The sequence below is a fragment of the Pezoporus occidentalis genome, unplaced genomic scaffold (assembly GCF_034315485.1).
Source record: "Pezoporus occidentalis ecotype Australia unplaced genomic scaffold, CSIRO_AGI_Poc_V1 ctg150, whole genome shotgun sequence".
NCBI classification, from domain to species: Eukaryota; Metazoa; Chordata; class Aves; order Psittaciformes; family Psittacidae; genus Pezoporus; species Pezoporus occidentalis.
In genome coordinates, this window is record NW_026913317.1 from 1,784,615 (window position 1) to 1,797,384 (window position 12,770).

Here is a 12,770-nt window from a genome sequence, read left to right on the forward strand (position 1 = left end):
CAGGCCGGTATAAATGCAGCTAGAAAGGATTTACCGGTTTAGAAAGACTAGGACAGATTCTAGACAGTAAAAACCTGTTTAGTCAAAGAGATTCATCTGAATAGCGAAGAAAAACTACTCAGAATTAATAAATGCTTCTTTGCATTTGGTAAAATATTTACAAAAACACTGTTGATATGTTCATTATTGGGAATCAGAATGTGCTTACTTTGATCTTACTGAGTTAAGCAGAAAAACCCATCGTAGGTTAGGAGCAGCTCACTGGCACCTTCACTTTCAAATACGGGATCACAAACACAGCGTGATCTCAGCGTGACCCAAGAGGGGGCTCTGGAGCAGCAGCGCTCTTTGCTGAAGCTCACGACTCAAAGCAGTGGCCAAATACTCTTGAAGAGCTGTAGACAGTTCTGAGTGGCCAGATCTTCATAAATGGCCATTTACAAGCTTCTCTCTCAGAATCTGAAATTCTCCGAAAGCTGCAGCTTTCCTGAGAGGAACACTGCAGCTCCTGTGGAGTTACAACCCTTCTGTCTTGCAGAGCCAGGTCACTGCTCGAACAGCTTGTTCAGCAGTTTCCTGCTGTTTGTTCTCTGACAGACATTTTTATCGTCTGTTAACCTGTTTGGAGAAACCCTCCTACTTACCTGCTTCTTTCCAAGTGTTTGGCTTCACTTGCTTCTCAATTCCTTCTACTAAACTACCAGTGAGAAACTCTGCCTAAGCCCAGAGGTTTCTGTTTCCATCCTTGTGTTATGATTGAGAGATGGAACCATGCAGAAACATGTTTATGCAGATTAAAACCAAACTGGCCTGCTGATTCCAGTAAAACTGCTCTATCTTTAAAAGTTCTGCTTTCAAGTTTCCCTCTGCTATTCATAGCTTCCGTAAGACTCAAACTCAACCCAAGTGGGGCAGCTCCTTCGAATATTCTATTGAAGAGCCTAACAAAATGGAAGAAGGCAGTAATTTTTCCCCATTCCAAAATGTAAAATGATTTCGAGCTGACAAGCTGACCCAGCTAAAAACCCAAGTCACCCAAGTGGGGTGTTTAGAAGTGAGGCTGCTCAGGGACAGAGCAGAAAACCTGCAAACATGGCCTGTGCTATTGATGATCTCCCACCTCCAGTGTCTCTGGGTATTTTTCGGTTCCTTTTTAGGATAAAAGTACCTGGAGCGTAGACATGATAAAGTGTTTTCGTATGGAAAATAAGATTAATACAGAGCTTTTTGTCTGCATGAATCCACAACCCTGATTTGGGCAAGCGGCCCAAGCTGCATGAGCGGCGCTTCCCCCTCCGGCCGGCCCGTCTCCGGCGGCGTTCCCTCTTCCCGGGGAAAAAGGACGCGGGACAGGCGGCACTGGCGCGACTGCAGCACGACCTCACCCCCCGCAGCCCCTCCCGCAGCAGCACGAGGGAAGCCCGCGGGCCTACCCCAGGCCCGGGCCGGGCAGCCCCTCCTCCGCGCCGCGGGGCGCCGCAGGGTGGGATCGCTCCTCTGCCCTCCCCGGGGCAGGGCTCGGCAGGGCCGGTGCGGTGGAGTGGAGCGGGAGCGGGTGGGCGCAGTGCCGCGGTGATGTGGGGCGTGCGGCTGCAGCTCCTGGCGTGCTGCCTGCTGCTCGGCGGCACGGCGCGGGGCTCCGCTGCCCTCCGCCGGGACGAGGTGCCCTCCCTTCGGAGTGAGTGACGGCTCCGGGGCCGGCCCGGGGAAGGGGGGCGGTGCGGCGGGTCGGGGGGCGGCATTGGTCGTGCAGCGGCCCCGGGCTGAGCCGTTCGCTTGCCGGACGCCTCTCAGCCCCGTCCCTCCTTTCCGCGCTTGCAGCTGTGGGGAAGCCTGCGGGCTTTGGTGCAGTGGGCGGCCAGGAGGCGTCAGGGCGGGGGGAAACTCCTGCTGGGGTCCGCCAGACCCCGGCTAAGAGGGGTTGGGTAGGGTGAAGGTGTCAGCCCGTCCTGAGGTGAAAGGGCCTGGAAGCCCTCGCTATTCCACTGCCCGTTGGTTTCTTTGCACTTAGAGGCCATAGAGGTGACCTTTTTTTTACCCTTTCCAATAAATTCCAGTTATTTTCTCAATTGCCACATAAGCAGTCCTCACTGCCTTTTGAGGGGGAAGGAAGTGGGACGTGAGGAGGAAGGAAATGAACGTATCTTGGTCTCCTAGTTTTGCTACAGCCATTTATTCACTGTGTTGAACCTAAGTAAACAGGAACTTGGAGGGACTGGTCTGCTATTAGCTCTTCATCTATGGCTTCGTGTGAGCTTGATGCTTCACTTCTGTGAGTTTGTTTCTTGTCACCTTGTTGGTTTATGGAAGAACCTGGGTGTAGGAGAAGCTGGCTGTTTCCAACTGACAGTGTTTCTCCACCCTCTCAATTTCTAAAGTATAAGCTGTCTTTTTCTCCTTGGGTCCTCTGGGTCTTGGAAGTTTATAAAGCCATTGACAGCTCTTTATATGCAAGACTTTGGGCACAGGATCCTCCCAGCCCCAGCGGCTTTGTAACAAAACCCTTTAGTGAGAGCACCTGTAAAACGGATGACGTAGCTTCATAAGCTGAAAGAAGGAAAGCTTTGGAGGTGTTCTGAAGGCTGGGTGCTGTTCCAGTTGTCTCACTGCCCCACTTGAGAGGACTGAGCTGGGGCCCATGGAGCTGCCATTGAACCTGCCATCTCTCATGTCTTACTTCTCCCTTGAGCTGGCAGTTATCTGGCAGTCCTTGGGCCAGGATGGCTCTCTTGCTAATTGCATCTTCCAGCTGGGGAGCAGAAACCACATTTGGAAGGGGGCTGTGTGGCTCAAATGTCATGGTCTGGCCGTTTTTGGCATAAATTGCTGTAGGGTGCAGAAGGGAACCATGTATTATTCACAGATATCATCCAGTGGAATTACTTGTGTAGAGTGTGTAAGACCCTTATCTTTTCTCAGCAGTTCCTGCAACTCTTAAGAGCCTTACAAAGGCATTCAAAGGTTGAGAATCCTTCATCTTCGGGTTGATGGTGTTGCTCCTTCCACCCCCAGGGAGCTGCTGCATGGAAGTTGGTATATGGTGTTGAGGCAGAGGTAGATTGGGAGTTTGCATAAGAAGTTTATTCAAGTGTGAATCCCAGTATCATGGTGAATTAACCTCATTAATCAATGTTTACTGGTGCTAACAACATCACAGCTTCCACTTAACTGGCAAATGAACAGTATTTTCTTGGCTAACCAAGATAAGACTGCTGTGTGAAAGACATGAGAGACAGAAACCCTTTCTGGACATGTAGATAGAGACGCCTGCATTGCCCATGGAGGATTGGGTTGGATAAGAAGAATGAAACCAGCACAAACTGCACAACTTCACCAAAAACTCAAAGGTGGAGGGCTAGACAGGCAAAGTGTATCTGGCACAGTGTTGTCTGATGGTTTTTCAGTGAGTTTAGACACCTCAGAACTGTAGAGATACAGTGATTAAAGGAACCTTGCTTAGCCCCAAAGGGTTAAGGACTTAATGTCAGACAGCTGTTGAGTGCTTGGGAGCTGCAATTATATATAACAGGCTGGTTCTCACCTGCTGTCAGTCAGAAAGGCTTATTCCTGCTTTCTACACCATTGCAAGCTACTAGTGTCTATTGCTATGTGGAAAGTGCCCTTGCTACCAGTGGTATGATTTGCAGTGTGACTGTCCTCTTTGTAAATCGGACTTCTTGATGTGCTTTGTGCAGAATTTGTAAGCAAAAACCTCCTCATAATTTATATCCTCTTTGTTCTGCTTGTCGTGTGTGCATCTTATTGGTGAGCTGTCTCCTGTCTGTTACAGCACTGTCCCACTGCTGCTCGAGAGAAATCTTTCTTCTCTAGAGATACACCTAAACTGTATGTGCTAAACCCAAGATAGCATCAGGATGGACCTCTACATCTCGTATTTTAGGTGTGGGCTGTGTCAGTTTGAGAGGGTTTGGATTTTTTTTATTATAGTTACTGCTTCAGAATGTTAGATGTAGTGGATTACAGTATCTGGAAAGCACACGTGGCAGAAATCATCGCTGTGCAATTTCAAGGTAAAATGGAAGTATTGCTCAGGTTTTTCAGCACATAATCTCCTGAGGCATACAATAAATATCTCACTTATAATGTGAGAGGAACTCCATGGGTTAATTACCATTGGATTTCAGAGTGAATAAAATAGATGAGCTGTTACAGGTTTATGTTTTGCTGATATCCAGTTCCTCAGCTTTTATTTTTTTCAGTCTATATGCTCAGTTAAGCATTTGCTCCCAAGACATTAAACAGTTGGCTTTTTTTCACATACTTAAAATGTGATGTCACATAATTCAGGGAATTTCTACATGATTCCAAGAAAGCTGGGATGTCAGGCTTACCCCACAACATCTGCTGTGGTCCATGGTAGTCATGTGTGGTTGAACAATATGCATTTTGTAGGGAAGGCATACTCTAACCCTTAGCCACCAGCTCTTGTGGTATAGATGAATCCTACCCTTTCTGTATACTCTTGACAATGTAAATATTTTCTTTCTGCCTCTTTAGTTGCAGAGGGCAAAGAATGAATATGGCAGAGAATATGGCAATATCAGCCTTAAACTTTTTAGCTTTCACTTTAATTGCACTCTCTAATCCCCCTCCCTGAGAATTATTTTACAATATACAGTATGACTTCCTGTAACACATAAACCTGTACTCCATTGCTGGGTGTTTCTTGGTGACCAGTGTCTTGGTTTGTTTTCTTTGTATAGGACTGATGTTTCTGGGCACCCCTTTTTTATGGCTATTGAACTTGAGAAATACTACCTAGCCTTATTTTTGTGATCTTGCAAGTGGTCCACGTGTTAAAATCTCAGCTGGCAGTGTAGTTAGACCAGTACTATTATTTTGTAAAGTGACAGCTATTCTGATGGATATTTTCGGGTTTCTTCATAAATAGCTCCAACTAAAATATTTGTCTTTTAAACCTATTTGATCAATTGCAGTGTTCTACAGAACTAAACATATTTTATTTTCTTTATTTCCTACAGATAAAGGGATATTTATTATCCAGAGTGAAGATTCCAACTTATGCATTAAAGTGGACACCCTTGGTCTTGTTCTGGAAGACTGTGATCAACTATCAAAAGACATGTTATGGAAATGGGTATCCAATCGCCGTCTTTTCAACATAGGCAGAAGTACCTGTCTAGGACTGAACATCAGTAGGCCAGAACAGCCATTAAGCATGCTTGAATGTGATTCAACTCAATACTCGTTATGGTGGAATTGTGATGGAAAAGCATTAGTTGGTGTATCAGAGTACAGATTAGCCGTTGAAAGCAGCAAACATATTGTGGCCCAAAAACATTCTACTTTTCAGTGGAAACAGTTTATGTCCTATGATGAAGACCTCTGTGAACACCCATTTCAAGGTAAAAGTAAAATCTTGTGATAGAAATATAGATGGGTATAGTTTTTAAAAGTTCTTTTGAAGCAGTGTCAGGTGCTTGTGATCTGGCTTCTATTGTGGTTTGGGACTAGAAGTTTGGGGATTTTATATGCAATGGTTGAAGTGAGCATACTGCCACTTGTCCATGAACCAAAAAAAAGCACTAGTATCCTTGCAAACCAGGAAATGCTCATTTCAAATCCCTCATAAAATAAAAAGGGGAACTAAGGATTTGTAATTGCCTGTCCTGCAGATTTCTTTATCAGATAAACCCAAAGAGAGATAACAAAGGATTTGGAATTCCCATTGCTGAAAATCAGTCTGTGATCAAGTGTGCTTGAAATGAATGTTTGCAGTGTTCAGCACCTGGACTCTGAACACGCCGAACTTTGGAGCAAAGATCAGGCTTTTGATTATTCCCACTGTACTTCTAGCAAAGGCATAGGAATGTGTGTCAAGATCCAGGTCTGCAGACCTGACCAGTTTTCCAGGTATAAGGACTAAGATAAACCCATTGACTACAAACAGCAACAGACTGTTCCTTGACCCCTTCATTGGCATTTCTGTAGAAGGAAAGACCTAATATTTGCACGGTGTGTCTCAGACTGGGGCTGTTTATTCTCCCCATTTAAACTAGGTGTTTGGGTTGCAGATCTGCTCTCAGTGGTTTCCTCTGTAGCTGGGATTGGCCTCTGCTTTCAGCAGTCCTTCCTTTGGGACCTGGGATACCTGGTAAAGCACTGTAGCATCCAGACTCTTCTTTAAAACCTGGTAAAGTTTATATTGAGACCAGACAGAAAATATTTAAACCCACAAAAAGTCTTACACATATGCTATGTACACCCAGGGTGATGAATGTAGACCTGCTTTAGCCCTAGTACTGCAACATCTGGGAGAAGAGGATCAGCCTTAGGTGGGTGCTTCTAGCCTAGTTTCAGAATCAAGGTAGTTGATTGCAATTGGAAAAATCTCTTTCAACTCCAGTTTCTATTTTCTTCCTCCTACCTCAGTTTATGCACATGTAAATGCAAGCCAGGCTGTTAGACCACCAGGCTGGGGGAGTATCTTTAAAGAAAAAAATGTTACATAAATGTGGTGAGAGGTTTATAGCTGACAAATTTAGTTTCTTGCAGGACTTATTATTTTTTTTTTTTATATACCCATGTCCTTTGAAGCACCTGTTCATATCAGAAGGCTTTAAAGGGGATTTACAGTGTGTAAACTTTTTTATATGTGCTCATCCAGTCATTAACTCTGGAAATCTCTAAGAACCTGGTGGTATGTACCAATTCTGTAGTTGAAGGACTTTGATCTTTAAGCTATCAACATGGGATTTTTGACAAACAGAAAAACAGTTTCATTGTAAGTGTGGTTGTGGCTCTTTGACCTTTTGCAGAAGCTCTGAGGTTAAGGAGACCCTCACTGAGGTAAAGCTTTTGCAACTTTTAGTTGCACTGAATTGTCTCCATGTTTTGGTACTCAAAAGTACAATAGGAAAATACTGAAAATATTTTGTAAGGCTTTAATTGATTGTGGCAGCAGGTGTATATAACATCAGTTCTTTAGCTAGGTATTATTCCCCTTGGCATTAAAAACTTAAAAAAGGTTTGTTTAATATTCCTTTGTCTTTCATATTTCCTTTCCCATAGAATGACAAAGAGAGTGGGAAAAACATTAAAAATCCACTTTATAAAGAGTGGGAGGAGCAGGGGAAATAATGCTAAGTTGCTTGTCTATCATAGACTAACAAGTAAAAAAAAGACAAGTAAAAAAGGAGGTAGAGTTTGCATCCGAGTATGTACTCATTCTGCAAAGGCTTGTTTTATGTAGTTGTTCTGAAGTGTAAGTGAGGATTTTATATGTTAATTGTTCACGTTTTGGCTTTGGGTTTTTTTTTTTTGTGGTTGTGGTTTTGTTGTGGGCTGTTGTTTGGGTTTTTTTTTCACTTGTACTAAGTTATGAGAATGTGCCTTGATCCATGGTGACAAATTTCATAAGCTTATCATTCCCAAATTCTGTTTACTGAAGTCATGCAGCTCATACTTGTAACACTGTGTTATCAGTTATAAAATGAAATTAGAAAATAACTTTAGACAATTTATTTCTATCATTGCTGCTAAAAATGGGAAGAATGCAATATGGGGGTGAAGAAATTTCTGTGGTTTGCATTCTTTTAATCCCTGCGTTTTGTTTATTCCAGAAACATACACCTTGCTGGGAAATTCCTTTGGTTTCCCATGCAGTTTTCCATTCAAATATAACAACAAGTGGTATTATGAGTGTACCAGAGATGGAAAGGAATTTGCCTGGTGTGCCACAACAACTCACTATGAGCAAGATGAAAAATGGGGGTTTTGCCCAAATGCTGGTAAGGTAGTGTTTGTCTTCTGTCTCCCCCCACTTCCCAAGAGTATCTTTGCTCTTTATTAGTAATTCTAAAACACTCTCTTTCTTGGCCTAATTCCTTTCTGTTAGAGGAGAATGTCTTTCTTAAAAATGCAAAAGAATACTTTAGCAAATTGCATTGTAATTTATCAAGTTTGGCCTTTGGAGACCCAAATCCTCATCCCAAAAGCAAAAGTATGGGGGGGGTGGAAGCAGAAGGATGTTATTCCACACAGACCACTGATGTAACCCTGCAGCTAAAGCTCTCTCTCCTCTGTCCCAGTGATATATATAGAGCATCTCTGAAGCATGTAAAGGCTGTCCTTCCAAAGTCACGTTTTGCTTTTGACTGTATTACATCTTGCACATTCTTTTTCTTCTGTGCCTACTTGGACATGTCTTGGGCCTAAAACACATGGAAGCAATAGCCTTAAAAATAGTTGCTATCAGAAATATTTTGGATGTATGATCTCTATGGATATTCCAGCTTCTTGTATAAATAAACAAAATAGTATTTTCTCTCAGCAGAAGTGGTTTGGAAAAGGCCTCCCTGCTTAAACTACTTTTCAGATCTTTGTTCCAATGCTTCTTAAAACCAGCTGGGCAACCATTATAATAGGTGGTATTTTCAGCCTTGCTTATACTTTGTAATTACAGTAAGTTTATTGTCTTGAGTACAAGATAGAAGGACACCCAGCGACTGCTTCTCTACAAGTTGGGTGAGGTGTTCATAGTTTGAATATTTTAACATTCAGCTTTAGGATCAGCTGGTATAAATTAAAATGTAGCTCTGTGGACTTTACAAGTGCTGTGAAAATCACCACCACCTGCAGATCAACTCCCAGGTATTTTATCAGCTGTATTAAATATGGAGCAACATTTTATTCTGTTAGTGCCCTAGTTCCATATGTTCGTTAAAAAAGGAACATGAAAGGAGTTCAGAATTGTTCTTCCATTGGGATGCCATTGTCATTAATTGAATTGTTCAAGTTACTGCATTTCTGATTAGTTTGTGGTCTCGGGCTGTTGGTGATGGGTTTGTTTTTAAGCAGAGAGTGGCTGCGACGTTTTTTGGAAGAAGAACCCTGACACAAACCTTTGCTACCAGTTCAACCTTGCATCTGTGCTGACCTGGCGTGAGGCAAGAGCTGCCTGTCAGCTGCAAGGAGGAGACCTGCTGAGTGTCACCAACCCCGAAGAGCAGAACTACATAAGCAACCTAAGCAGTGAGTAGACATTTCTCTGGGGACCTTGTAGTAACCAGAGATGTAGTTAGATTTCCTCTTTACCTGTGAAAAAGGGGTAAGCATTGGAGCTTGTGATGTCTCCCCCATTGCTGCTTGTGAGTCTTTGTTTGAAAAAGCAAGGGTGAAGATAAGCTACCATCTTAACAACCTGAGCACAGAAGTGCTGGTGTGTGTTAATTGAGGGTATAATTGTCTTAATTATCCCTCCCCACAGAGAGTCTCATTCTTTCTTGCAGCTGTTTTATGGAGTGTGTTTGTTTTCTTTGGAGGATTATACAAGCATTTACCTTCTCCACAATGGTGTCCCTTTCTCCTGTTAAGCTTTCTCTGCAAGAAAATAAATTATCTTGCAAATGTGAATGATGAGAACATTTTGCAGGCTTGAAGTAAATATCCTGTATGGGGGAAAATGGGGACTCTGCTTCCATAAATGGATGGTATTCCTCCTCTGATAAGCCTTTTGTTTTCCCCTGTACCGCAAGCATCTCAGACAAATTTTGTGGAGCCTTCTGACAGCGTGCCTTTTGTGGATATTTTAGCGTGTGTGGAGAAGACCAAGTGGAGGAATGGGTGGGAAAGCTGTGATGCAAAAGGCTGCCTCAGGTTTCTTTCTCAGTGCTTCCCATTATTGCTAATTTTCAATTGCAGGATATAAGCCAACAGGAAGTTTTTACAATTATTTCATCAGCTGCTTGATATGCCTGTAAGCTGTAATGGGACTGAGCATGGTTTATGGAAAGCTGGAACAGGCTAGCATTTATGTAGCTGCTTGTTCAACGTTAACTTCTAAGGTTGGCAACAGGAAGGGTTTGCAGGATAAGTAGCTTTTGAAGGATGCAGACTTCTGAGTTAATTGCTTTTAATCTGTGTTGATTAACAAAGTAATAGACATTTTCTAAGGACAGAGAAAACAGCCTGAACTTTCTGGAGGCTGATTTGAAGTTTTGTTTTATTCCTACTGTAGTAAGTCAGGACAGCAGGTCTATACCTGTAGATGTTTTAAAACACGGAGAAAGAGTGAAGTATTACTTTTTTTTTTTTCTGTTTCAGTGCAGTTAAATGCCACAGACATGATGCTGTGGACAGGCCTGAACCACCTGGAGGAAGATGCTGGCTGGCAGTGGTCAGATGGAGCACCACTAGTGTTTGTGAACTGGAGAGCAAGTACTTGATGTTCCTTTTGTATATGTTATAGCGGTGCAATTATTTGCTGTCTGTAACTGCTGCTTGATACAAGACTGCTGTTCCTACAGCTGTGTTTGAAAAGTGAATCAAATGAACAAGTGTACTTCTTTTTTCGGTCGGAATATTTATTCATATTCATGAACTAAAAGCTCCTAGAGATGTAGCATCAATTGAAACGATCTGTTCAAAGCATCGACCATCTAGCCCTTTTGTCATTTACCTTTAAAGGCATTTTTAAGATTCCAGTTGCATATTTAAAAGCTATGATCTAGCTAGTTTAATGAAAACAAAAGGAGTTTGAGTTTGTTTACATTAACATCCTGTTAAAGCACATCAGCATGAGCTTTGTAACTTGGTTTGCTCCATTTTGAGTCTGCCCACCAACAGGTATAAATAGACACTAGAGCTTATTTCAGCCTCTCATCTCATAGCAGCAGCCAAAGAGGAATTGCTGCACATGTATAACTCATGGTCAGTGTTCAGCTGTTCATAGTATTGGTGTTTGGGTGTGCGAGATGCATGTACATGCGTTCAGTAAGATGCAGAGCACCTTGCAACACCATCTTGCAAGAACTGATTTTTTGTAATCTTGTGCTTCTCAAAAATGTGTTTGCAGATGTCTCTGATAACCGCTTTAGAGAAAATCATTGTGCAGTGATAAATTCAAAATTGAAGTATGGTTGGCAAAGTTATTTATGTGAATCTGGATTGCCTTTTGTATGCAAAAAATACTTAAATAAGACAGAGCATGAAACACTGGGTAAGTCTTTCAGTATTACTGTATCCTGTTCGTGGGTGTGGAGGGAGAACAAGAGAAAGCCACATGAATATAAAGTCAGCAGAACAGAGTCTTAGCTGGATTAAATATATAGGTTTGCAAGTTTAAGTTGAATGCAGTTTACTTTAAATATTGTAATAACACTTCTGTTTATATGCAGTCCTGGAAAACATGTTGAGAGTCTTGAAGCTAACAAATAATTTTAATATTGGTAGCATTTAATTGGTTCCTTACGTGACCAGAGGCTTACAGAATACTCATTCTCTTTATATTACTATAAAGCCACACTTTTGAGTTTGAAACCAGGTTTTCAGCTTTGAATAGAATTAACCAGTGGCCCACAGTGAATAAAGTTGGACAAATGCAGCACAAAATTTGCAGTTATTTTTATGGCATGCTGTACTTCTGATGTACAAAATCACTGTGCTTGTATTTTTTTTAAGTGTTAATATCATGAGTGTAGGGTAGATAGTACATAGAATGCCTCAGACTCACATTCTGTGGGGAAGTTAAACATAGAATTGAGTTTATTCAGAGATTAATTATTGTTTTGATAAGAACGGCTTACATAGGTTCAACTTCTTCCTGATAACTGTGAAGAAAGTTTTCCCACTTGTTTCAGATAAAGGACTTACCCAAGCTTTTTGTAGGTAATGCATCTGAAAAACCTTTAGCTGGCTTTGAATCAGGTTCAGAGGTAATAAGGGAGATACAACCTCTTTTAAATTGGGTAACAGATTCATTAGTGTCTTTGCACTACTCCAGCAGCCAAAATGGTTGAATCATAAAATAAAGTGGGAGTAATTTCAGTTTGTTTGGTATGTGATGTTCCCTAGGGTATGCGTTTTGGCCTTCTTAAGTCATCTTGGTCAACTCTGATTTCAGTGTATGAAGATTAATAAAGTAGATCTGAATGTGTTATGAACATAGCATAACCTTAGTAATTCTATCTTAATATACACAAATTTTGTATGCTTAATTAAAAGATACATGGAAGTATTATGCCACTCGTTGTGATTCTGGCTGGTACCCACACAACCGCAACTGCTACAGACTTCATAGAGAGGAGAAGAACTGGAATGATGCTTCTATCTCATGCCAGAGTGACAATAGTGGGCTCATAAGTATATCCTCCATGGCAGAAGAAGAGCTGCTCCTTAACTTGCTTGAAAGTGGTAAGGTTTGGGAGTTAAAGTGTTCAGTGTTTCTTGAGGTGTTTTGTGATGCTCTTTTGTGCAGCCCTTTAGCATTGTCAGCCATTTCAGCTCTATATTACATGTCTCACCAAAACGATGTTTCCCAAACAAAAAAAAAAGTGTGATTCCTACTCCTTCCAGGAGTCTTAAAAATACATAGCATCACCGTCTCTAATAACCATACTTAAATTAAAGAAATTAATCAACAAGGTAACCACAGTGAGGCTATAGTAAACAAGCTGGCTTTTGTTCTTTCCTGTTCTCGGCTGGTCCCTTGCAAAACTGTTGCAAAATACTCTGTGATCATCCTTACGCAAGAATTCTGCTTAGAAGCTACAAGCAATTCAGAGTATCTTTTGCTTTCAAGCTGGCCTTGTCCACACTGCAAAGCAGCTGCTGCTGCTCTGTTGGCAGAATCCGTTCTGATGGCAGCAGGGTGTATCAAAGGGGTCCTGCTAGTCCACATTGTCCTAAGAGGTAGTATAATTAAACAAGGGATGTAATGAACAAAAGCTCTTTGCAGCAACACCAAGACCTTTGCTGTCATAACAGCAGCAAAGAGAGTATTTTGTGCC

General features: G+C 42.0%; 1 protein-coding gene across 2 annotated transcripts in view; it reads left to right on the top strand.

Annotated features, from left to right (window-relative positions):
- The first annotated feature begins 1,509 nt into the window (after window positions 1–1,509).
- PLA2R1 (phospholipase A2 receptor 1) overlaps window positions 1,510–12,770 on the top strand; it is a 38,260-nt gene continuing 26,999 nt past the window's right edge. The window contains exons 1-7 of one of the 2 annotated variants that reach the window (XM_062611077.1): window positions 1,510–1,678; window positions 5,004–5,387; window positions 7,605–7,772; window positions 8,839–9,015; window positions 10,087–10,200; window positions 10,838–10,981; window positions 11,986–12,174. In XM_062611077.1, the coding sequence (XP_062467061.1) occupies window positions 1,576–1,678; window positions 5,004–5,387; window positions 7,605–7,772; window positions 8,839–9,015; window positions 10,087–10,200; window positions 10,838–10,981; window positions 11,986–12,174 (1,279 nt within the window). In that variant the 5' untranslated portion in view covers window positions 1,510–1,575. The remainder of the gene's footprint in view (window positions 1,679–5,003; window positions 5,388–7,604; window positions 7,773–8,838; window positions 9,016–10,086; window positions 10,201–10,837; window positions 10,982–11,985; window positions 12,175–12,770) is intronic. The other variant, XM_062611078.1, reaches the window with a different exon arrangement.